The sequence below is a fragment of the Rhinatrema bivittatum genome, chromosome 1 (assembly GCF_901001135.1).
Source record: "Rhinatrema bivittatum chromosome 1, aRhiBiv1.1, whole genome shotgun sequence".
NCBI classification, from domain to species: Eukaryota; Metazoa; Chordata; class Amphibia; order Gymnophiona; family Rhinatrematidae; genus Rhinatrema; species Rhinatrema bivittatum.
This window is the reverse complement of record NC_042615.1, coordinates 456,704,009-456,728,910: the sequence shown is the minus strand read 5'-3', so window position 1 is coordinate 456,728,910 and position 24,902 is coordinate 456,704,009. Positions and strand designations below refer to the sequence as shown.

Below are 24,902 nucleotides of genomic sequence, written 5' to 3'. Positions count from 1 at the left end.
ATTAACATAATGTTGTAATAGGTAGCTAAAACAGCTCCTCCTATTTGTACTGCATCCAACAAAAAGAGTTCAGGCTTAGCCTAATCTCTTGATCAGTGGAAAATTGTAGAAGTTGAATTCAGGGCATGGTCTCACTTCTGAGAAAATCAGTTAGAGACCAGATAACATCTGTAAAGTTCCTGTCACCCTACCTGTCTGGGGAGCTACAGAACACACTGCATGAGCCAACAATTACTATTCCTTAAATAAGTTAGGGGTATTTTTTTTCCTAGCACCACTCTATAATCTGTGGTATAAGAGCTACTATATGGGCACCAACATATGGTTCAATATCTTTGTGAGCCACACTGTAAGGAAGGGATAGAAGGTAAAGTCTGTTTATGGATCATACTAAGATCTGCAACAGAGTGGACACTCCTGAATGAATAGAGAATGAAAATTAATTTAAGAAAGCTTGGTCAAAGATTTGGCAGCTGGGATTCAAATCCAAGAAGTGCAGAGTCATTCATCTGGAGTGCGGTAATCCAAAAGACCTCTATGTGATTGGAGGTGAAAGACTGACGGGCACGGACCAAGAGAGGGATCTTGGGGTACAAGTGTCTGGCAATCTGAAGATAGAGAGAGGAATAACCAGTAAGAAAAAGGAGGTGATAATGCATTTGTACAGATTCTTGGTGACACCTCTCAGTTCTGGAGCAGATATCTCAAAAGGATAGAGACAGGTTGGAGGTGGTCCAGAGAAGGGCGATCAAAATGGTGTGGGGGTCTCCATCGGAAGACTTATGAGGAGAGGCTGAAGGACCTAAATATGTACACCCTGGAAGAGAGGAGGTGCAGGTGGGGATATGATACAGACCTTCTGATACCTGAAAGGTTTTAATGATGCAGGAGGTTCAAATCTTTTCTGTTGGAAAGAAATCAGTAGTACTAGGTCATGAAATGAAACTCGGGGGGGGGGGGGGGGGGCAACTCAGAACCACGTCAGGAAATATTTCTTCAAGAAGAGGGTGGCCGATGCCTGGAATTTAAAAAAAGCTTTAAAAACCTTCTTATGTTTCTCTGTCTATAACTCCACATCTCCTAAAACAAAATCCCAAGTTCTACTATCCTTTTAATTTTTTTTTTATTAATTTTTATAATTTACTGCTTTTATTATTTTGTTTGCCTGATTTTTATACAAAAAGCAAGCTTATAACTCTCCTTTTCCTTTAAACTACTGTTATTTTATTTGGATTAATGATTTTCTATATTCTTATTGTAAACCAGTCAGATCTTATAAATGTTTGCATAGGCGGTATAAAAACAATTTGGGTGTTCTAAAGAAGTCTCAGTTTCTGGCCTTCTCCTGAAGTTCTTGTTTCCAAGAAAAATGGTACTAAATCCTTTGGTGTAGACTATAGAAAACCCAGTGAATGCACCGCATCTAACGCACATCTGATATCCCTGGATGGATAAATTGCCAGCCTGCTTAGCTGGGGCCCAGTACCTAACCACTATGGATCTTAGGCATGGGTACTGGCACATCCTCCCATCAACTGCTGCTCAGGAGTGATCTGCATTTACTACCCCATTGGTTTCTATGAATCTACTGTAATTCATTTTGGCATGAAAAATGCCTCTGGTACATTCCAGCACTTGGGAAACAGACTGCTAGACAGACTCCAGGCACATCTGGATGTCACGTACAGTCAGACACGGGAATGGCCATCTGACCCATTTAGCTGGGGGTATTTTGACCAGATCTGGGAGGTAGACCAGACTATCAAACCCCAGCAAATGTCAAGTGAGAATTGCAGACATGCACTGCTTAGGGCACAGAATGGGAGGAGGTTCGTTAAAGCCTGAATCAGCTAAAGTAGAAGCAATACAAACCTAGCCCAATCGCCAGACTAAAAACGCAGGCTCTAATGTTCTTAGGGACAACAAGGTATTACAGAAAGTTTGTGCCCAGGACAGCGCAATGGCCAAACCCCGACTGACCTGATTATAAAACAGCTGTCCCAAACCTGGTCACCAGAATATGAAGCGGCCTTCCAAGCATCAAAGGATTACATCTGCTGCTACTCCATTACTGGCTGCACCAGGCTACAGCCAAAGATTTGTAGTACAGACTGGATACATCACCTTACAGCACGGGACCTGTGCTCAGTCAAGAGGAAAGGTAAGAAAAGACGCAATCCCACTGTGTATCTGAGCCAAAAGCTCCTGGACAGAGAGGAGAACATAAGACTTGCCATTCTGGGTCAGAGCAAAGTCCATCGAGCTCAGCATCCCTGGTCTCCAACAGTGACCAGCCCAGGTTACGAGTAACTGACAGATCCTACAAAAGTGGATCTTCTCCTTGCTGCTCACTCCCCGGATTAGCAATAGTGTTCTTTAGTCTACCTGGCTAATACTAACTGTTACGAATCCTGCCGCGGGTCTCCAGGGCCGGGCTCTCACCTCCTCTCCTGCCGGCTCCTGGCATATTGTGGTGTTCCCCGCTCTTCGCTGGGCCTCTCCGCGGCGGCATCTTCACGAGGGAGATGCCGCCGAGCTCCTCTGGCATACCCTGCCCCTTAGTCGCGCGCAAGGGGCTGAGATTTAAAGGGGCCGCGTCGGGAAACCTCGGCCCGACCCCTTGCATGACGTCTGATGCCAATGGATATTTAAACCCAGCATCAGCTTTCATTCCTTGCCTTGCAACAGGGTTCACTCTCCGGAGTTGCTAGTTGCTGTTCTTCGGTTCATGCATTCTTGCCTCCGTGTTCCTGATCCAGTTCCTGCTCCGTACCCGCTCTCCAGCTCCAGCTCCTGCTTCCTCCTCGCCTTGGCTCCTGGTATCCCGCTGGTCTGCTGCCTGTCCTGACTATTGGTCCGCTTCCTCGATTTGCGCCACTGCTGCCTGCCACGACCTCTGGACTTCCTCTGGCTCCGTTCCACCTCCGCCTGGACAGTTCGTCTAACTCTCCGTCACCACGAGACCCCTGCTTAGCCCTCTGGTCCCCAGACTCTGATCCACCTCCCTGCTACGGACTCTGCTGCAGGCCTTCCTTCAGCGGTCTCTTTCCATCACTAGCCAGCTCAACATACCACTACACTAGCATTTTATGGAAGTTGTTCAAGGGTCTCCTATACCCCGCTTTGCTGGTTGCCTTTACCCTGCCCTGTGGCAACAGATTCTAGAGCATGATTCTGCGTTGAGTAAAAAAAGTGCTTCCTACAGTTTGTTCTAAATCTGCCGATTCTTAGCTTCATGGAGCATCCCCTTGTTTTAGTATTATATGAAAGGGTAAATAACCTTCCTTTTTTTTTTTTTTTACCCGTTCTAGCACGAGAAGCCACTCCACCAGCCTGTTCCCCCAGATTGGCAAAATAAATCTTGAAGCCCCCCTTCTCAAGCCCACCCTAAACCCTCCCAGCCTATCCAGCACCCCCCCCCCCTAATCTTAAACGGCCATCAGGAGCACCGTACACGCATCAATCTTCTGACGGCATCCAGCATTTGTAACCAGAGAGGGCTTGGGAGGAGGGGAGAGGAGGTCGGGTGCTATGGTTCACATTAGTTGGAATGCTTTAGCAGGATGGGATGGGGAAGAAAAAAAAAAAAAAAAAAAAAAAAAAAATTGGGTCTACAGGCCCATAATATTTATTTTTTTCCTGGTCAGCCCTTAAACTGGTTATAAAACATTTCAATATAGCCAATTAAGTTTGAGAGTTACCTGGAAAACGTTACCCGGATATCTTTCTAGATGTATATTCAACAAGGCGCTTAGCCTGATGAAGATCCCCGATAACGTATCCAGCTAGCTTTAGGTAGACAAGTTCTGTACTCTGTTTTTCTGAATATTGGCCTCAAGTGATCTGCCTACCTGCTCACTGGAAGGAGAGACTCAGCCCTGCTTTTCTGTTAACCAACGCAACGCTATGAAACCCCCAACATGTAAGAAAAACACAAACACCAATAATGATCTCACTCTGAAAATATAGGTGTGTGACCAAAGGCTCATATATATCACAGAATTTGAATGGCCATCATAAAGCACAGGTAGAAGGACACTAAGGGATGCTTTATAACCTCAACTTTGTGCTGGAAGTTTTAATCATCAGTGATTCATGATTTGGATATAGGTATGCCCATACCCTTTGCTTATTTTTTAAGATTTTTTTGAGCTGCAAATAAAAACATCAAGACATTTTTTTGACCAGTTTTGTGCTCAGCCCCTTATTGCATCAGGAGTTATTCTAGCTCGTCCAACCGTTCGTTAAGCTGTGCACTAGGCTGAGCGCACCGGACTGCATTGGCCCCCCAGTGCATTACTGGAGAATAATTTTACCTGCCACTTCCCAACAGGCCATCGCAGCCTCTAGGATGTGAAAGGCTGATATGCGATAGCTTAATCAAAATACAGCCCTGTCTGATGACTTAGGGGTGCATTCGGAATCTGTGAGACGAGCAGATACTCCATGCTCCCTTCCTGATAAGGAGGAAAGAAAAAAAAAAAAAAGGCTTTCAGGTTGCTTAGGCCTTGGAGACCTCTGGTCAAGTCCCAGTTCAAAAACAAAATAACCTAATAAAAACACATACAAGTTTGGGGTTGTTCATAAAATAAACCCTTGTACTGGTTAACTTGGAGTAAATAAATTAACTAACACACAATGCATTTTCTCCTGGTACAATCCATGCAGGGGAAAAAAAGAACAGGGCAAATAAAAATCCCATAGCAGAACCAATCGATATAACACCAGCAGTAGGATATACCCCTCCTTAGATACGAGGTATTCCTAGGAGAACAGTCCCTCCCCGGGCTTCATCTGTTTAGTACATAATAGCACAGGCCTCCTGCATCAGTAGGAGAAAGAAAACTCCTCCTGAGAAACTTCCGATGACTCCTCCAACTCTGTAGATGTCCTCCTTGAAGGGCAGTCGCCCTCTAAGTCCCAAGAGAAGATAAATCCACTTGTTAAGCACTTCTTGAATGAAAGCAAAAAGAGTATGGCACTAACTCCTGTTTCACCGACTTTATAGCCTCTTGCTCTTCTCAGCTTTTTAGATCCCCTTGGACTTCAGGAGACTCCCAATCAGGATGTCAGAGTGCTCCTTCCTTAAGCAATGACACACTCCTAGGACAGGACAGGAGAGAAGAGCAAGCCAAAATGGGCTCACGAGCTTTTTAAGTCATACTCTTTGACAAAAACACTTCCTATTGCTGGGCATAACCTCCTATTGGGAAATGTCAGTGAAAAACACTCTCTCTGATCTCATCACATCAGAGTCACTGGAGACACTGATTCAACTAGTAAGGGGCATTTGGGTGACATCCCTATACCTATTTAAAATATTCTAGCAATTAGTATCCCAGAGAAGAGGAGTTAATTAAGTTTCAAAGTTTCTTTTTGAAAATGCAAGTCACCATGCTGTGATCAGAGATGGCCGGAGAAATCTGGCTTGCACTACTGGAAATTTAAATGATGATTAGAAATACATCACTGCCTCGTGAGCACATATCAGATACTGTTTTGTGTTTGGGCTCCATAATCGACACAAATAAGGTGGACATTAAAACTTGCTTTAGTTTATATAATAGCTAGAATATTGACATCAAATTAATTTCTCTCCATACTGAAAGGGCGTGTACAACTGTAATATTTAAGACTTGTTCTCTCAGATGGGCAATGTGTCCATGTACTTGCTTATTATATGAGGAAAAACACCCTTTTCTTTGTAGGCAAATCATATGGATATAATGCTTTTGACCAACATTATTCTTTACTTTACAGAAACATCCTTTAAGGGCCTACACAAACTTCAGCTTGCACATTAAGGGCCTTTGTTCTTTCTCCACAGGTGCCTTCCTGTTCATTCACTGTTGTCCTGCTTCCACAGCAGCCTGTTTCTGTTGCTAATGCTGTTGTTCATGCTTTACTCTGCATAGTTTCTGTGTTTGCTGTTACACTGAGAAATGATGGTTCATCAGCAACACAACGGTCCTCACAACACTCCTTATGCTGAAAGACCAGACCTTACTGAAGCTAGGCAACAGTAGGTGACGTTTCCACTGAGAGTAGGCAAGCCAGAGAGTGGTGATGCTTTCACTATCAGTGTGCTAGAAAATGGACGTATATCACTTCGCAACTATGTCCTAATCACTTTTTCATTAAGGAAATGCCAGGATACAAAGAACAACCAGGACATGCTGCACAGACCTACTTGAATACTTTCACAGAGGATTGTGATGAGGATTTTGGAAGCTCAATGTTCCAGATCACAAGAGATGACAAAGAAGACATGGAAGACCAAAAAATTCCTGAAGATAATGAATAAGGAAATTCTTCAAAGATGAGTCAAACAGCTGGGTGGCACCACATCCATTCAATACACCGAGGCCTTGACTTCCCAATGACAGAGAGCAGGCTTGCTTCCTTGCATCGACACTGGAGAGAAAGCAGAATTGCTTATCTGTAACAGATGTTCTCAGAGGACAGCAGGATGTTAGCCCTCACACATGGGTGACATCATCAGATGGAGCCCTGATGTGGAAAATTTATGTCAAAGTTTCTAGAACTTTGACTAGGTACAATGAACAAGCTCAGCATGCCCTATACCACGCATCCACGCAGGGTCCCTCTTCAGTGTCATAACATAGAATTATGATTAAAATAAAAAATAGGAGAAACCCAATTCCATGGGGTGGTGGGTGGGTTTCATGAGGACTAGCATCCTGATGTCCTCGGAGAACACCTGTTATAGGTAAGCAACTCTGCCTTCTCTGAGGACAAGCAGGATGGTAGTCCTCACACATGGGTGAATCCCTAGCTACAGGATGTTCCCCCAATACAAAAAAGGGGACCAACAGACACCTAACCAGGTGCCAACAGGCACAAGAACACCGGTGCTGTTGGTAATAGAGGGGGAGACAGCCTGAACGCAAATAATGGGCCCTAGTTTGGGAGAGTTGGGTTCTACTCCTCAAATAAAGTTCCAAAAAGGCAGACTGGCCGAACCTACTGTCATGTCTGTCATCCCTACCCAGACAGTAATGGGATATGACTGTGTGGAGAGAACTCCACTTCACAGCCTTGCAGATCTCCTCCATGGGAATTGCTTGCAAGTGGGCTACAGATGCTGCCATGTCTCTCACAGAGTAAACCTTGACATGGCCTGCAAGATGCAGTCCTGCCTGGGCATAACAGTAGGACATGCAATCTGCTAGCCAACTGAATATTGTCTGTTTGGCAACAGCAAAGCCCAACCTATTCTTCTCAAAAGAAACAAAAAAGGTGGGTGGACTGTCTATGGGTTTCTGTCCACTCCAGATAGAAGGCTAAGGCTTGCTTGCAGTCCAAACTGTGCAGTGCGAATGGGGCCTGGGAAAGAATACTGGCAGGACAATTGACTGTTTAAGATGGAAATCCAGCACCACCTTAGGCATACCCAACACCACCCTGTTGTGATAAAATGTAATATAAGGTGGATATGTCATGAAAGTATGGAGCTCGTTGACTCAGAGCACTGAATTGACCACCACCAAAAATATGACCTTCCAGGTCAGGTACTTCAGGTCACAGGTGCGCAGCGGCTCAAAAGGAGTTTCATCAGCTCAGCTAACACCACGTTGAGGTCCCAAGACACAGAGGGAGGTCTTTTTGGAGGCTTCAACTGAAGCAGGCCTTGCATGAAACGTACACAGATTGGCTACTATCTACACCATGGTAGTATGCACCAATTGCACTCAGAAGTGGGAATGCCCATATCTTCAGCAAAACCTCCTTAAGGATTTTGTGTACCAGGATCACCGTGATCTCCTTAGGAGGCTCCATGAACTGGAGGATCTCAAGCATTTTGAGCCTGGAATACACCTCTGTCAAAAGTTGAAATTGGATGGCCTCCGCCCTCACCAACCCTCTTCAGGCGGAGACTTCTTTGGCTCATCTGGAGAAAGCTCTGAAGGGGAGACCAGAGTTCTCAGAGGACTCCATCGGATCATCCACCCAGGGGTCATAGGGACCCTCATCCTCACTGTATGCTACAGGGGATGGGGCCCTAGTTGCAGGCACCGTGAGGGGGATCGGTTACTGGCACCAGGACCGGTGAAGATCATCACAGACCTGCGGCACCGATAGAGGTTGGGCTCTCCTCACCATGGGGTTGTTTCAGGGGCATCGCTGCAAAAACCGGTGCATCCCCATGCCCAGCACCATGCATTCAGGCCGATACAGTAAGGAGCGGTAGGAAGAGCTGCGTTAGTGCCGGGCGCACCCGCGGTTGCCGCACGCACAGTCCAGCTCACCTACCGCTCGATACTGTATTTAAATAGCTTGCAAATGCAAGCTGCGTCCAAGAAGCATCCGTGAAGCGTTAGGCCCGCGCAACCCATTTTACTGTATAGAGCGCTATACAGTATCCTGGGTGCGCTTGCCTAACGCTTCACGGACACGCTGGTATCTGTCATTTCAAATGTCAGGTACCAGGAAGTGGATGGTTCTCCTACGCCCGGGATTGCAAGTCCTCTCTCTCCTCCTCCCGAAGCAAGGCACGTAAAGCAGCCCTGCTTCGGGAGGAGGGGAGAGAGGACTGGCAGTGTAAAGCAATGAAGCGACTTACTCTTCTTGCAGCCCCCCTCTGGAGATGGACATCGGCGGAGACGGACATCGGCTCCCCTGCCTCCCGGAGGCAGCTGCCGGCGAAGATGGATGCCTGCACGGGCGAAAGCGGCCCCTGTGCGTGCAATTGGGCCGCTCAAGGCGTGACGTCATGACCACTTCGTTGCTACTTTTTTTTTTTTTTTTTGCTTTTTCGATTTTTTCCGCTTTCGTTGCTTTGGGAGGAGGGGAGAGGACTGGGGCTGCCCCAGAGACCAGCACCCATGGACGCGGCCAGGGTAGGTGAGTGGGGGCTGGGGGAAAGTTTGCCGCCTACCCTTACTCCTGCCTCTAACGCAGGGGTAAGGGTAGGCGGTAAGTTAGCAGGTTAAAAGCGCGGCAAAATGGCAGGTTAAAAAAGAGATAGTCGAGGTGCGCGTTACTGTATGGGAGGGAATAGCTAATTCGATGGTTTACATCTAGTATACATACCGCGGGCGGAAGGGGTTACCCGGTGATTTAAAGAGGCAGTAAGAATGGGTTAAAGGGGATAGTGTATCGCGGGTTGGACTAACGCGGCCGAAAAGTGAGTAGAAAGCGGGTTAGGAGCAGGGTAACCACGGCCACACTTTACTGTATTGACCTGCTTGACAGGGACCAGTGCCAATGCTTCTTAGGCTTCTGTCTATGCTCAGACTGGTCTTTTCCTGGTGCAGAGGTTGAAGACTACAAACCTGGCATCCTCGGCCCAGAGGAGATTGACAACAGGCTGTCTCTGGCGCTCCTATCCACTGGCATCGACGGAACCGATGGTCTTGGCAATGTTGACAGCTCGGTGTGGCTCCAATGTCTAGAACTTGCTTGACCCTAAGAGAGTAGTCATCTCTTTGGAGTTATTTAGGTGCATAAGCGCAACCCCGAAATTCATGCAATGCCCCCAGGCAGAGGATACATTCCTCATGAGGATCAGTGATAGACATGGTCCTCAGGCTCATGGGGCATCATGGAGGTGGCCATGATGGGGCGAAACAAAAGGGCTGCAAAATCAAAAGCAATGGCTGCAGGTGTCAAAGGCCAATGTGGAATCGCTGGCGAAAGGAAACTTACCTGAACCACCGAAAACCCTCACTAGAGTCACTATGGGAAGGCAACGAGAGGTATCCAGCGATGGAATCAAGGAAAAAAAAACCATGAAAAACTTGAAGAGCAAAGATTTTCTACAAGGCTAAAATCTGCCAAAGTGAGCTCAATCGCACTGTGAGGCTTACAGCTCCACAGAAAAGAAGAGACTGAAGAGGGACCCTGCGTGGACACGTGGTATAGGGCATGCTGAGCATGTTCATCGTGCCTAGTCAAAGTTCTAGAAACTTGGACATAGGTTTTCCGCATCAGGGCTCCATCTGATGATGTCACCCATGTGCGAGGACTACCATCCTGCTTGTCCTCGGAGAAAACCCAGATACAATGGAGAACTTTGTGATCTTAATGAAAAATATATTTGGCAACGGTCAAGCAAAGACAGCTCCACTTCGGAAAGAAAGAGAAGAGTGCTGGTATCTTCCTATTTTTAGTGGATACCATCCTCAGAAACCTGGCCAAATTAGGATTGTATCTGATTCAAGTGTGCAGTTTCAAGGAGTTTCTGTGAATGATGTGCTTCTTACTGGACCAGCCTTAACAGTCTTTTAGGAGTGTTGATCCATTTCAGAAAAGTCTGTTGTAGCAGACATCCAGCAAGATGTTCTACTGTTTTGTTTTGTTTTGTTGACAGAGCCAGAATTTCTTTGGAGCTGTGGCGAGACAGCACCAAACTCAGTCTGCTTAGAACTAGTAAATCCTGATCTGGATGCAGAGATCCATCCTCAAGTGACTCCTCTGGTTACCAATGCTCCAAGTAAAAAGCAATTAGGGACACACTGCTTCAAATCAGGGGTCAAGATAGGCAATATTCATTCTGACCACTCTGATGATTGTATCAGCCATCATTAATGCCAGACCCTTGGCTCCTGCACCTACAGACCCAGCCTCCAACCATCCTGACTCAAAAGGCTCGTACGAATCTGGCACCACTCATACAGCGCATAACCAAGTTGATGCCCAGTGGAGATGAGAAAATCCACAAAGCTGAAATAAGGACTGCCAGGAACTGTAAAGAACTTCCTTCAGACCAATCACTGGAACAGAGCTTCTCTTGGCTCACGGAAAAGAGTGCACACTTTGGATTCCCTACATTGAATACAATATTGTTAGCTTTTAATTAAAGAAAGTTAATAGTGAAATCTTAGATTTCAGGTGGAGTCTCCACAGGTGCATTCCTGTTTATTCACTATTGTTTTGCTTTCATAGCACCTTATTTGTTTCTGTTACTAAATACTGTTACTCTTTTTTTTTTTCCAGTTTCTGTGTTTGCTTTTATACTGCTAGCTAGAGGTCAGTTGCACACTCACAGCTTTTGCTGTACTCCGTGCACTTGGATCTAAAGAGTTAACTTCTGACTGGAAGCAAGAGTGCCTAAGAGTTTTCTGCCTCCAGATTCTCTGTGTGATTCAGCAGCAAAATCTGGCTACCCCTGCATAATTATTTTCATTTTACCTGTCCTTGTTTCTGTGGCTGATTACTGTAATCTTTGGTTTATGCACAGTAAGACTGATTTGTTTTGCATGTTAATAAAAAGTTTGGAGTTGAAGAAGCAGCCTCCTCTATCTGCCAGTAAAGACCGAGTTACACTATCTGTTTAAGTTGTGCATGGGAAACGCACAGCGGAGACAAAAATAGTGTGCTCCAGCAAAGCCTTACCATGCAGATTTAAAAGGTCCGGAAAGACATGAACATGCTAAACTTTGTGTGTCCCTGCATGCAATTGAAAGACCTTTGTATGCTAATGAGTATTTAACATGTGCTTGGTAAATAACATGGTATGCTCATCTTCTACACTGTTTATCAAAGTGTTCAGTAACTGAATGCTATTTAATATCTGCCTCAAGCAGGTGATAATTTACTAACATGCATGCTATTGAGAGGGCACATTGTTTCCACACCAGCATGAAACCTAACAGGCTATAAAATATAGGCATCATTCTCAGTATCACTGCTAGTTGTGTGTATGTGTGTGTGTGTGTGTGTGTGAGATGGGACCCAGCCCCACCGCCTGGCTAGCAAAAAAAGCAAGGGGAGTCTCCCGCCAGGGACACGTAACTAGACAGTGGGCCCCATATTAATGTGAAAAGAACGTTTTCACAGGGTACCAGCAAGACGGGGAGACCAGGAGAAGGAGAGAATGATGGAAAGAAGAAGGTAAAAAGAGGAGACATCAACACACACTTGAGCGCTCAAAAAAAAAAATCCACCCTTCTTTATACAAGGGAAAAGTATTTTCAAGGAGTAGATTATTGGAGGGCAAATGTCTTTGCTGTCACTGACATTATTATTGTGGCCAAAGACCACTGTAGGTGTTCAGAGGCTTGAAGTTAAACAATAAACTGTAGTCTGAGCCTCAAAAGCTTTTCTTAGCTGACCAATTGTTTTGGTTTGAATGGAGAGCTAATTTCTGTGAGTTCTGAGGTAGTAGCAGAATCTGTAGTACAGCCATTACAGTGCCTGCGCTGCAATGTGGTTGAAGAGGGAGGGGGAATGGCGAGGTGATGGAGCCTTTCTGATCAGGGTAGCAGATTCCTCCCTGGGTCAGTCCACCTTGCATGCTCCATTCTGACCCCAGACAAATCCTCTCACAATGGGGCCGAAGCTATACTGTGCGCTGGCCACTGCGCACGGCTGAACACGCGTCCATAACCCCTGATCCAATATGGGGATTAGCGCATCCAAATCACCGCGCAGCAAATAGTGCTCATCACGTGTAAATTCACATCGATGAGGCTTTTAGCTACTCCCAATAAAGGTGTGTCACGCTCAAGGGAGCATTGAAAACAAAAAATAAAGAAAAATCCTGCTTTCTAGGATTCCTCCTAACAGTATCGTCACGATACTAAGTAGAAGGAACCAAATAAAGCGGTATTTAGTTTAAAAAAAAAAAACGTTTTTGAAAAAAAAAAAAATCTGAAACCTCAATGTACCCACAAGATACATGGCCTGGACTGTGTTTCTTGTATGCGTATATGCCGGTAGCGGGAGAAAATGGATACTCGTAGACTGAGCGTCCATTTTCCTTAATCCGCTTGACAGCCACCTCTCCTGTGCGTCCGATGCAGAGGAGGCTCTGGAGCCCCTCCCATTTGTCCCTAGCGCCTTCTTTTTAATGAGATCCCTCATTTCAATATTGGGTCGCGAGCCCAGGAGAGGTGGTTGGGCGCGCGTTAGGAAAACGGGCGCTCAACACCGAGCGCCCGTTTTCTGCACACAATTATTGCATCGACCCTATTCTTTGCAGATCCTCATAAGAACATAAGAAAATGCCATACTGGGTCAGACTAAGGGTCCATCAAGCCCAGCATCCTGTTTCCAACAGTGACAAATCCAGGCCATAAGAACCTGGCAAGTACCCAAAAACTAAGTCTATTCCATGTTACCATTGCTAATGGCAGTGGCTATTCTCTAAGTGAACTTAATAGCAGGTAATGGACTTCTCCAAGAACATATCCAATCCTTTTTTTAAACACAGCTATACTAACTGCAGTAACCACATCCTCTGGCAACAAATTCCAGAGTTTAATTGTGCGTTGAGTAAAAAAGAACTTTCTCCGATTAGTTTTAAATGTGCCCCATGCTAACTTCACCGATGCAGAAGCCATATGGTTCCAAACACAAATTCATGCCAGTTTTCCGCTCTCATGGAACTCACCATACTCCTTCGACCTCCTCACCTGCAGGGTACTAGCTCTCCCATGTCTTCCCTCTGCACTGACAAGCAACCTCCATGTGTTAGGCTTAATTTTAAATCCTTTGGAAGCCAGCAGGAGAAACCGAGTGTGAGCATGCTAAACTGACTATTTAGCTAGCTTCCCCCTTGATAAGTAACATGCTCACGTTATTCAGGTTTTGGTGTGTGAGAATCTCATGACCACATTACTGGGAACTTTTTTTTTTTTTTTTTTTTTTTTACCATGCCCATGACAAATTTTTGCCTCATTTGTTACGTTGCTTTTTAACATGCAAGTTCAATTTTTCTTTAAGAGACCATGAACAAAAACTTGTGCATAATTTTTATTGCAATAGACCCCTTAACAGTCTTAAATGCATCGTCACGGAGTCAATATTAAAATGCCCAGAGAGGAGAACGCATGCATCCTATGCATTTAATTTGGTCCTAGAGCTTACCCAAGGATCTCCCTTCTAGAATTCAAACCTGTCAGGTAAGATTTTCTCTTCAGTGTGCCTCTCTTGCAAAAAAAAAAAAAAAAAAAAAGACAATTTTTCTTTTTCTGAGACAGGTAGTCAAATAAAGCTGCTCTTAACATTCTGTGTAGCACAGGTCAGCACCTACACCCTGTCAGTTATTATAAAGGATGACAGCCAAATAGGAACAGAATGGGAACAATACAAACACAAGGTTAAAATAAAAGCAGTTTGGTAAGTCTCTGTGACTATTTGGAAGGCTTTCAACACCTTGCTCACCTTAAGTCTGTGTACGTTCTGCTTTAGCAACACAGAGAACAAGGAACCCCTCAGGATTACTGCAAGGCGGCTAAAAGCAGATGAGACTCTAGATAAAACACTAAGGCCCATTCTTTTCCCCCCAAATCCATGTTTTTCATGGTGTCTGTGTCTATACCCCTCCTCTGAGCTGGAAGATCAAAAGACTATAAACCTGTGATATCTCCCTCCCCTCTCACAGAGCAACTCACTAAAGCAAACTGAGCAGGAGACTGTAGGAACAGGACCCCCCCCCCCCCCCCCCCCAGTCAGTGGATCCAATAAGTCGGGAACTTGACAAAGCACTCCCGGACCTGATTCACTAAGCTTCATCCCCATTGCCACAGAAAGGGGGAAAAGCTTTAGTTATTCCGCCCCTCTGTGTGCTTACAATTATGCCACTGCTTGCAGGACGCCTGCACAAACTCCCTCCATAACAGCTGAATCACCCCAGGCAAGGTTCATTTTTATCAGAACTGTTATCTGTTTGCTCAGTAGAGGCTGGATTTGGTCTTGTAACTTTTGCTTCATGGATTAGGGCTACCTCCAAACCTGAAAGGCCTTTATTCCCAGTAGTCTTTGAAACTGTTTTTTCTTCTTCTTTTCTTTTATAGTATGGGACCTTATTTTCTGAGGAAACTGCATTCTCAACCAGTAGATTCCATTTCAGTCTCAGACTCTCCATTACACAATTCAATTGCTTTCTTAATTCCATATCATTTTCACCATTTCTTACGGGGGTTTTTTTGTTGGGTTTTTTTTTTTTAAGCAGCCTCAGTCTTAGCTTCTGCCCTTCTTTGCATGGGACTCAGTCACAGAATACTGTCCTGCACAGACCTCCACACACTGCTCCTTCACAGGGCTCATCCGGCATCCTCCACTTCTGCACAGAACTCATCAACAACCTCCCTGAGGCTCATTAAGAGTATCCTAACCCCTCCAGCCCTTCACAGGGTTCACTCAAAATCCTCTCTACCGCTACGGAGGAGTCATGTTTAGTGTCCAGCCCCTCTCTGCACAGCACTCACTCACAGCAGCCTCACTTTTGTCCTCCTGGGTTTCTGGACAGTTTTTAAACTGAGAAAAAGCAGGCTGACACAACCACACAACAGTGGAGGAAAAAATAGGTATAAAACTTGGGTGCCAGCCTAGAATTTATAGGCGCCAGGAAATGTTATGCCCTTGTGTTTAAAAAAAAAATATATATATATAATTTTTTTTGTTCTTTTTTTAGTTTATTTTTTTATATTTGTTTTACTTTTTTGTAATGCCATTATCTTTTATTGTTATTGTTGACCGTTTTACCTTTAGCCCCCTACTTTGGGCTCTGATTTCCCCTTCCTCTAATTGCTCTCATCCAGTCTCTCTACCTGCAGCTGCGATGGCTCCTTTGGTCAGGCCCAACTACAGAAGCAAGTCACCTCCTCCTGGGTCAACTGCACTGGTGGCTCTTCCGTCAGGGCAGGCATCAAATTTCAGGCAGCCCAGGATATTACAGCCCTGTGAAACTATTTCATTTCCACTATGGAAACAGGCACAATGTACCTGCAGCTATCTATATCCCACACACTAGGTCAAGGGCATTAAAAAATGGTAGTGTCACAGAACTGTAAATACCTGCCTTCTAAGAAACAGAACATACCTCATCTGTGGAGTTCTGGATCCCAAGGGCCATTGTTCCAAACTGAGAAACTCTGAGTTAAACCAAGTTTGCTTCTACACTGCTCACTTCCAAAGAAAGTTGGCACATTAGAAACAACTTGGAGAGATGGAAAACAGCTACGAAAGCATCATTTCTTCTACACCAGCCCCCAGAAAAGTAGTCACAGCTCTGTTCAGTAGTGACCAGGTAAAGTCAGTATTGGCACATTCTACCACCTCTCCTAAGGTTAACACTCAGATGTCCACAGACACTTTTTCCAGAGGTAACAGGTTTTACCTCCATTATAGCAAATCAACGTTTCTGGAGTTGTTTTTTGTGACCTTGCAAGCAGAGAGACTGCTTGACAAAAGTCAGCTTTCTTGTCCGAAACAGCAGTTCACTTCCAAACCAATTTCAGTGCTAAAAATAAAAAAACTAAGCAAGGAAAAATAAAACCCCATTTAAAGCTGTAGCACAGGAATTCACACGAACTCTTTTATATTCGCCCATACTACCTTAGGGCAAAACTTCTCCCTGGCCACAGTGGCACTCTTACAGCAAGCCCAGAGCCTTTACCCCAGAGACACAGAGGGTTAGCTGTACTAAAACGTTTGCCCATTTTAGGTCTCTGGGAAAAAGGTTTGGTACATCTAACCCAAAATGGGGAGTAAAAAAGTAAAATATATAAATAACCACCTCTTTAGTACCTCTGGACCAGAAAGCGGAACACGACCCTGCAGAATTCCCTCGCCTCCCCCCTTTACCTGTCTTGTCTCTGCTCTGCTGTTACTCACCATCTCCTGTTTTAAGAGGTGGATTTTCGTCTCCAGCCTCTCCAGTGCACTGGAGCGCTGCAAAGCGCCGGGCCCCTGGGCAAACGCGGGCCGATCCTCCCTGCCGGCTTCCTTCAGGCGGCCGCAGGGCTCCTCCCGCAGGGACCGCAGCAGGCTCTCGGGGACCTTGCGCCCCAGCTTGATCTCGATGTCCCTCAGGTCCGGCAAGGAAGCCTCTTCCATTCTCTCCTCACCCGGCGGGGGGGGGGGGGGGAGGCCCCAAAAGTAACAAGGCAGCTAATAAATAAATAATCGGGGAAAGGTTTACCACGAAGCAGTATCGCGCTCCATGCAATCGGCTCCGGCGACTTCAGTCCCTGGCGGCATGTGTCAGCCGGCAGCCGGCAAAAACGATCTGTTAACTTTCCGGCTGTTGCAAACAGCCCTGCACCGGGAAACGCCGCTTACTTTTGTTTTTTTGCTTTTTATGTATTATTAATAATAATGTTGTTCTTCTTTAACAGCGACGTCAAAGGATGGCAAACAAGTTCTCGCGTCCATGCCTTGACGAGGGGCAACTGTCAGTTCGTCCGGGAGCGTGCATGGAGACTGGAAATGCAAGAAACAAAAAAAACACAAACAAACTAACCCTCTAGACCCCCGGCAGGGTGCCCCGGGCTCTGCGACTCCCGTACCGCGCTCCTGCATGCAGCGCGATGCCAGGGCAGCGACACTGGCCGGACCCCGGCCGTGATGTAACCGCTCTGCGCGGCTGCGGCTGCTGCTGCTCGTTAGACACTCGGGAGCCAAGTCCTTGGGTTTCCTGATCTGCTGTAACTTTACACCCCGCCCTCCCCAGCAGGTGGAGAGGAGGGCCGGCCCTTCTACCGTAATTGCCAGAGCAGGGGAGCAGAGCTTTGCCCTGCACAACTCCCCTCCCTCGGCATGGCAATGCACAGTTGGAATTTCTGCTGCAGCTCTGCTGCTTTTTTCCGTTTTTCTGTTTGTTGTCATGCTTGGTTAAGTTGCTATTTGTTTTCATTATGTGTCTTTTTATGTACTTCACCTTGAACGATGGATAAGGCGGGAATTAAATTATTTTAAAGAAATAAACGCATGCATATTAAAGTTTTTCTTTCTTGCTAGGTTGTGTTCAAAATAATAAAACAACCTCCAGAAGATAAAGATAAAGATTAGCACTGAGAGGAGAGGATCACCATGCTGGTGGCTGAAAGGAATCAGTAAGTTTTTGCTTGGGATATTGTCTTTTTCAAAAGTATTGGGGCAAAGTTAACTATTTGGGAATATTATTTAGTGTGTTTGTGTGTTTGTGCTTTTAATAGTAAGGCAGCGAATAAACAAGTTAGACTGTGTTTTTAAATGGTCAGTTAGTAAGGCAGCTAGTAAGCAGTAGTGTATTTATTTTTAAAAGTCTGTAAGGCAACTAGTAAGCAGAACCGAGTGTTTGTATTTAAAAAAAAAAAAAAAAAAGTAGCCAAAAGCTAGAAATAAGCTAGGAGCAGTGTATACCTAAGTAAAAAGGTTGAAAAGTTCAGTTCAGTTACTCACCTTGGAAAGGTGTTGAGGTAGTGTGATTTGGTTTGATTAGGTACCAACATTTGATAATCAAGAGAGCAGTGAGTCACTCTGGCACCTCTTTTTTGACAGGAGCGATGGCTGTCAGTGAGTTTGACAGCTGACGCTCAATTTTGCTAGCGTTGGTTCTCAAACCCGCTGCCAGCCACGGGTTCGGAAATCAGACGCTGGCAAAATTGAGCGTCCGGTTTTCGAGCCACGGGCCAATTTTAAATATTTTTTTTTATTATTTTTAACTTTTGGGACCTCCAACTTAATATCATCATGATATTAAGTCGGAGGGTGTACAGAAAAGCAGTTTTCTCGGTGCCAGCAGAAATTAACGCTTACCTTTGGGTAGGCGCTAATTTCTGAAAGTAAAATGTGCAGCTTGGCTGCATATTTTACTTAATCGCATGGGAAGGGCCATCAACATACATTTACAGGTTGCGGGCACTATTAGTTTCAGGGGGGTTGGACGCGCATTTTCGACGCGCTATTATCCTTTACTGAATAAGGGGTAAAGCTAGCGCGTCGAAAACGCGCGTCCAAAAGCGGGTTAACAGTGCGCTCCACTGGAGCGCACTGTACTGTATCGACCTGATTGTCAGGAAATACTTCTTTAACAGGTGCAAATTAGATTGTGAACCCTATGGGAATAGGGAAATACAGTACCTGAATGTAATCACTTTGAAGAGCTAAAAAGCAGAACATCAATAAAATAAATAAAAACAAATAAACAGCACAGTACCGCACAACTATTAAAATATGAACCAATTAATCCAAGGATGCATGAAAACCAGCCCAAATTGCAACTTAATTTTTATACCAAATATTTATATCAGTGCTGATATGCATCAAGCACACACCGACGTACCTGCCTCAGGACTTCTCTCTGACAAATTCTATAATATTGTAAACCCCAAAATTTCTTACAACCAGTATAACCAAGTTCAATCTAAACTAAAACCAATTTTAAATCAGGCAACGGCTGTTGTGAATAAGCTGTTTTAGTGGACCCTTGGGCTGGCCTGCGGGAGACTGGAGAGAGATGGGCTATAGTCTCTGCTTGAGGGCAGGCCGGGAGGCGGATACCAGGCAGGAGCTGGACGTGAGCTTCACCCAGGAAGCTGGTAATCCCCCGGGAGGAGCCCGTAGGAACCCAGCCACTTGGGACTTAGGGGATTCACCCTGGAAGCCGGTGCTCCCCCGGGAGGAGCCCGTAGGAGCCCGGCCGCTGGGACTTAGGAGATCACGAGGCTGGAGCTGAAGCAGACGGGCAGGGATCCAGAATTAGGCAGGATCTGAAGCAGGAAAGGTTACTGGAACCAAGCAGGAACTGAAGCAGGACAGGTACTGGATCCAAGCTGGAACTGAAGCAGGACAGGTACTGGAACCAAGCAGGAACTGAAGCAGGACAGGTACTGGATCCAAGCTGGAACTGAACAAGACAGGTTACTGGAACCAGGCAGGAACTGAAGCAGGACAGGTACTGGATCCAAGCTGGGACTGAACAAGACAGGTTACTGGAACCAAGCAGGAACTGAAGCAGGACAGGTACTGGATCCAAGCTGGAATTGAACAAGACAGGTTAGTGGAACCAGGCAGGAGCAAAGATAGGACTTGGACACAGAAGCGTAGCAAGACTAGGCAGGAACGGAGCTGCTAATGCAATAGCACGCTCCGGGGCTCGGAGCAACTGGGAACCGCAAGGAACCCCGTTGCAAGGCAAAGTTCTGGGCTCCGCGGTGGCCTTACATAGGCCACCGCATCTGACATCAAGGGTAAGGCGGAGCCTTCCGTGGCAGGAAAAGGCCTTCATAAGTGCGGCTCCTGCGCGCGCCTAAGGAGATGGCATCCAGGAAGGCGAAACAGGCCACAGGCTCTCGGAGACGGAACGGGACCAAGGAGATGAGGGCCGGGTCGCGACCGGGACCGTAACAACGGCATCTAACCCACACTCAAACATGGCTTAACAACTCACCCTGACTCGACATTACCTCACTGTTTAAATACTTTTGAGTAAAAATGAAGCTCCTTCCATTTCTGGCATAATTAGCGTAACCACAAATGTACCATACCGTTCCAGGTCGAGGTCTCTTTACATTTAAAATTATTTTTTTTGGGGGGGGGGGGGAATCAGCAAAAAGATAGCATTAATGATGGATCAATAATTTCAAAACCCTCAAAGCGGGTCCCGTCGGGCCCAGTTGATCTGCTAATTCAAATGTTTCATCAGATGGTAAGACGTGATCTACATTCCATGCATATAAGTGGTTCGAAATTTTTCTAGCAATTTATCTGAGCCTGAATGAAAAGCTTTGATTGAATTAAGTTCAAAGAATATTATTATAAAGCCCACCAATAAAGGTGGGCAGTTCTATTAATGGATCATACTGCCTATACTACTGAAGTTTAGTGTTAACTTACTGACTCGACATTTTATCAGCCCCTTTCTACTGATCCCACCCAGTCTTTAAAATAACATATAGATTCCATATTACATGATACAAAAATAATTAGGTTTTTTGCAGGGAGCTATGCTGATTATTTACCAGTTTTTTACATCTTGCCAAAAATTCACAAATCTTTAGAATGTCCTCCTGGATGAAGGATGGTCTCTTCCACTCTTGGAGCCTTTATCTATTTATGTTGACAGGTTCCTGACGCTTTTTGTTCCTAAATTACTATCTTATGTAAGAGACTTGGTGGATATTATAGGAGTGTTAGAGACATATGATAGCCCTTTTCAAGATTTGTGTTTGGTCACTATGGATGTTTTGTCACTGTACACCAATATTCTTCTGGAAAAGGTCATTCAGCTATTATTTGATACTTTGGAGGCTCAGTCTGGTAATAATGGAATCCCTTCTCTTTTTTCTGTGTGAATTGTCTAAACTTGTTCTGACAAAAATTGTTTTTATGCTTGATAGGCAATATTTCCAGCAGACTAAAGTCACCACAATAAGAGCCATGAGGGTGATTTTGAAAAACAATAGCTCCCCAACTGTCATTTTAAGCAATACATTATGTTATGGAGGAGATTCATAGATGCTATGGACAGGGGTACTAGAATTATTGCCTTCATTTTTTTTAATAGTTGAATGGCTGTGACATTAACCTGCATCTTTTTTTTAAGTTGTATGAACATTTCTTTGTTGGATATTTCTATTATTCCAGTTGCCATCCTCATAGATGTCAATGAGGCTGAGAAATCATTCTATGTCGCTCAGCTCCACGCAGCAGACGGCAGTCCTCCAGAGCATTTTAGGATAGCCCGTAATCTGACTACACCTCCTGATGGTTCCACTATAAATCAATTCATTAATCCACATGTTGTCAGGATTGTATGCGGTTTTTTTTAACATAAAAAATATTAAGGATAGTAACCATGGTAACATAGTAAATGTCAGCAGAAAAAGACCCAAGTGGTTCAGTCTGCCCTGCAATCTATTTTTTTATCATTATTATTATTTTTTATTTTAGTCTTAGGGTAATTATTGTTTTGTGTAGGTTGCCCCAGTCAACATGGGTTTTCCTTTTCTTTACCTCCATTGTTTAGCCACTAGGAATCCTCTGTGTTCATCCTATGCCCTTTGAATTCAATGATCTCCTCTGGGAGGGCATTCCAAGCATTCATCATCACCCTTTTCATGAAAAAATACCTTACTTCCTCACATTGGTCCAGTCTTGACCCACTTGGAGCTCCATATTATGGCCCCTTGTTCTATAATTTTCTTTCCATAAAAAAGGTTTGAATCCTGTACGTTATTAATATCTTTCAGATAAAAGTTTGTATCATATCTCTGCTGCCCCTCCTCTCCTCCTGCATGTACATATGTAGGTCCTTTAATCTCATCTCATAAATCTTTTGGTGCAAACTCCACATCATTTTGGTGCCCTCTCCCTGGGCCGCTTCCATCCTATCTCTATCCTTTTTGAGAATCATTCTCCAAAAAACACAGTGCTCCAGATGAGGCCTCAACAATGACCTATACAGGGGCATTATCATGTCCTTTTTCCTGCTGGCTATGCCTCTCTCTAGGCATCCGGGCATCCTTCTGGCCTTAGCTACTACCTTGTCATACTGCTTTGCCACCTTCACATCACCAGGCATTATCACTCCGAATCTCTCTCCCAGTCCGTGCACATTAGCCTTTTAGCCCCCATCACATAGAGCTTCATGGAGTGCCCCCTAGAAGGACTAGGGGGCACTCCATGAAGTTAGCATGTGACTCATTTAAAACTAATCGGAGAAAGTTATTTTTCACTCAATGCACAATTAAACTCTGGAATTTGTTGCCAGAGGATGTGGTTAGTGCAGTTAGTGTAGCTGAGTTTAAAGAAGGATTGGATAAGTTCTTGGAGGAGAAGTCCGTTACCTGCTATTAATTAAGTTGACTTAGAAAATAGCCACTGCTACTACTAGCAACAGTAACATGGAATAGACTTAGTTTTTGGGTACTTGCCAGGTTCTTATGGCCTGGTTTGGCCACTGTTGGAAACAGGAACCTGGACTTGATGGACCCTTGGTCTGACCCAGTATGGCATGTTCTTATGTTCATCTTTCTATCTAAGAGCCTACGTTTGGTTTCCAGAACTTCCCTCCCTCATTTTCCTATGTCATTGGTGCCCACATGTACCACGACAGCTGGCTCCCCCAGCACTGTCTAAAATGCTATATAGGTGACGTGTGAGGTCCGCCACCTTCACACCAGGCAGGCATGTTACCGGGCGATTCTCATGCCCACTAGCCACCCAGCTATCTACATTCCTAATAATCAAATCATCTACTATGATAGCTGACCTGACCCCTCCTTCCTTGGCAGAAACCCTGGGAGACACCACCACCAAGGATTTATTGAACATGTCTTTCAACAGATCCGCCAGCACTTTTAGGAATCTCTTCAGTATCCTGGGATGCATCTCATCCAGCCTTATGGCCTTGTCCACTTCCAGTTTCACTACTTCTATCCAAATATTCTCTTCAGTATATGGAGTGGTATCTACCTCACTCCCATCCATGCTCTTACCAATCAGCAATGGCCCTTCCCCAAGATCTTCTTTAGTGAACACTGAAATGAAGTGTTTCTTTAATGTTTCAGTTTTTATCTAATCTTTCTCCATACAATGACCCTTGTTTCCTTTCAATCTTAAAATACCACCTCTGGCCTTTCTGCTTTCTCTAATGTAACTGAAAAATTATTTTGTCACTTCACTTTACCTCTTTGGCGATCCTAAATAAAGATTTTCTCTCTTTGTTTTCATTTAGCCCACTGTTGATCCACTTCTCCTATCTCCCCCTAGACTTATAGCACCTCCTCAAGGTACCTCCCTATTTTAATAAAATCTGCACTTCTGAAATACATGACTTTGATCTTTGTGTGACTTCTCTCTGTCTTAGCCGTTATATCAGACCATACTGTCTGATGATCTGGCATCTACCCGGATAATAGCAGGTGTATGTACAGACACAGTCCTTATAGCAAAGTTAGCCAGATAAACTTATCCAGCTCACTTTGGAGGTATATTCAATAATGCAAGCACACTATTCAATATAGCTGGCTATCTTTGACCCAAACAGACTTACAAAAAATAACAAAAACGGGGACCCAAACAATTATGCTCTGACTTCTGATGTCTGGTACTGATCTTATGGGTAATAACCATTAGACTGGTTAAAACTCAAACTGTGCACCCGTACTATTTTTACTTTATTTATTACTTAATTGTGGTTTCTAAATATTTGTATATTTTTTTGGCATATCTTTCTTTACAATAAAAATCTCTCATTATATCCAATAAATTCATTTTTTAGTTGCCATAACTCTCCCGATGTGAGCTTGCTTTATTTCTTCTACCGTTAAAGATTTCCAAACTCATCTTAACAAGCACTGCAAGCAGTGGTTATTTCAGACAACAACTTCTTTTAAAATAGTAGCTTATGCCTTCCCGACACTGGCCATGTTTCGACGCTCAGCGCCTGCTTCAGGGGCTGGAGAGTTGGTTATAGCATTGTCTTCATCTTTCAACCACCGCCTTTCTTGTGAACTTTCCCCCACTGGGAGTCCTGGAACTCAGATTATAGATGTCATCCAAGGAGAGACAGAGAGAGTAAAGAGGAGTTGGGTGCAGAAAGAATTCTCTCTCTTTTCCTATGTGCCCCTGGATGCCAGCTAAAGGATTCGTCCCATCAGGGTGTTATGACTTGTAGGTGTGTGGGTCCTGGGCCGAGGTGAGGGATGGTACCACCCACAGGGAGGAGCCCTGTGAGTTTCACCGTCGGAAGGTGCGGTCTCAACGAACGTCAGACACAGCTGTGGAATAGAGTCTTTATTAGATAAGTAGAAAGGCACAGCCCACGGAGCGGGAGGTGCAGGAGAAGTAACAAGGTCTGAGCAGAGGAGTATACCCAGAGGGAATACCTCAGACGTGGAGATCCGGTAGTGGTCTGCAGAGCGGGGTACGCAGAAGAAGTCTCTCCGTAGTGGTGATGCAGTAGTGGCCTGCAGTGCAGGGTACACCGAGGGATTCCTCACTCAGCGATGGTATGGTAGTGGCCCGAGGTACGGGAACACGGGTGAGGGTTCTGTAGTGATGATGCGGTAGTGGCCTGTAGCGCAGGGTACACCGGAATGGTTCCTCACTTAGAGATGACACGGTAGTGGCCCAAGGCACGGGGTACACCAGAGAGGATCCCACAATAAAGCTGGTATAGTAGTGGTCTATGGAGTCAAGATACACACAGAGTGGTAGTTCCAGGA

The 24,902-nt window shown here is 45.0% G+C and overlaps 1 protein-coding gene across 1 annotated transcript in view; it reads right to left on the bottom strand.

The window, feature by feature from the left end:
* The window catches only part of LURAP1L (leucine rich adaptor protein 1 like), a 79,772-nt gene extending 62,377 nt beyond the window's left edge, over nucleotides 1–17,395 (bottom strand). Inside the window, exons 1-2 of the mRNA XM_029605494.1 lie at nucleotides 17,213–17,395; nucleotides 16,585–16,860 (exon numbers count right to left, since the gene is read on the bottom strand). Coding sequence (XP_029461354.1) covers nucleotides 16,585–16,806 — 222 coding nt within the window. The 5' untranslated portion in view covers nucleotides 16,807–16,860; nucleotides 17,213–17,395. The remainder of the gene's footprint in view (nucleotides 1–16,584; nucleotides 16,861–17,212) is intronic.
* Nucleotides 17,396–24,902: the final 7,507 nt, after the last annotated feature.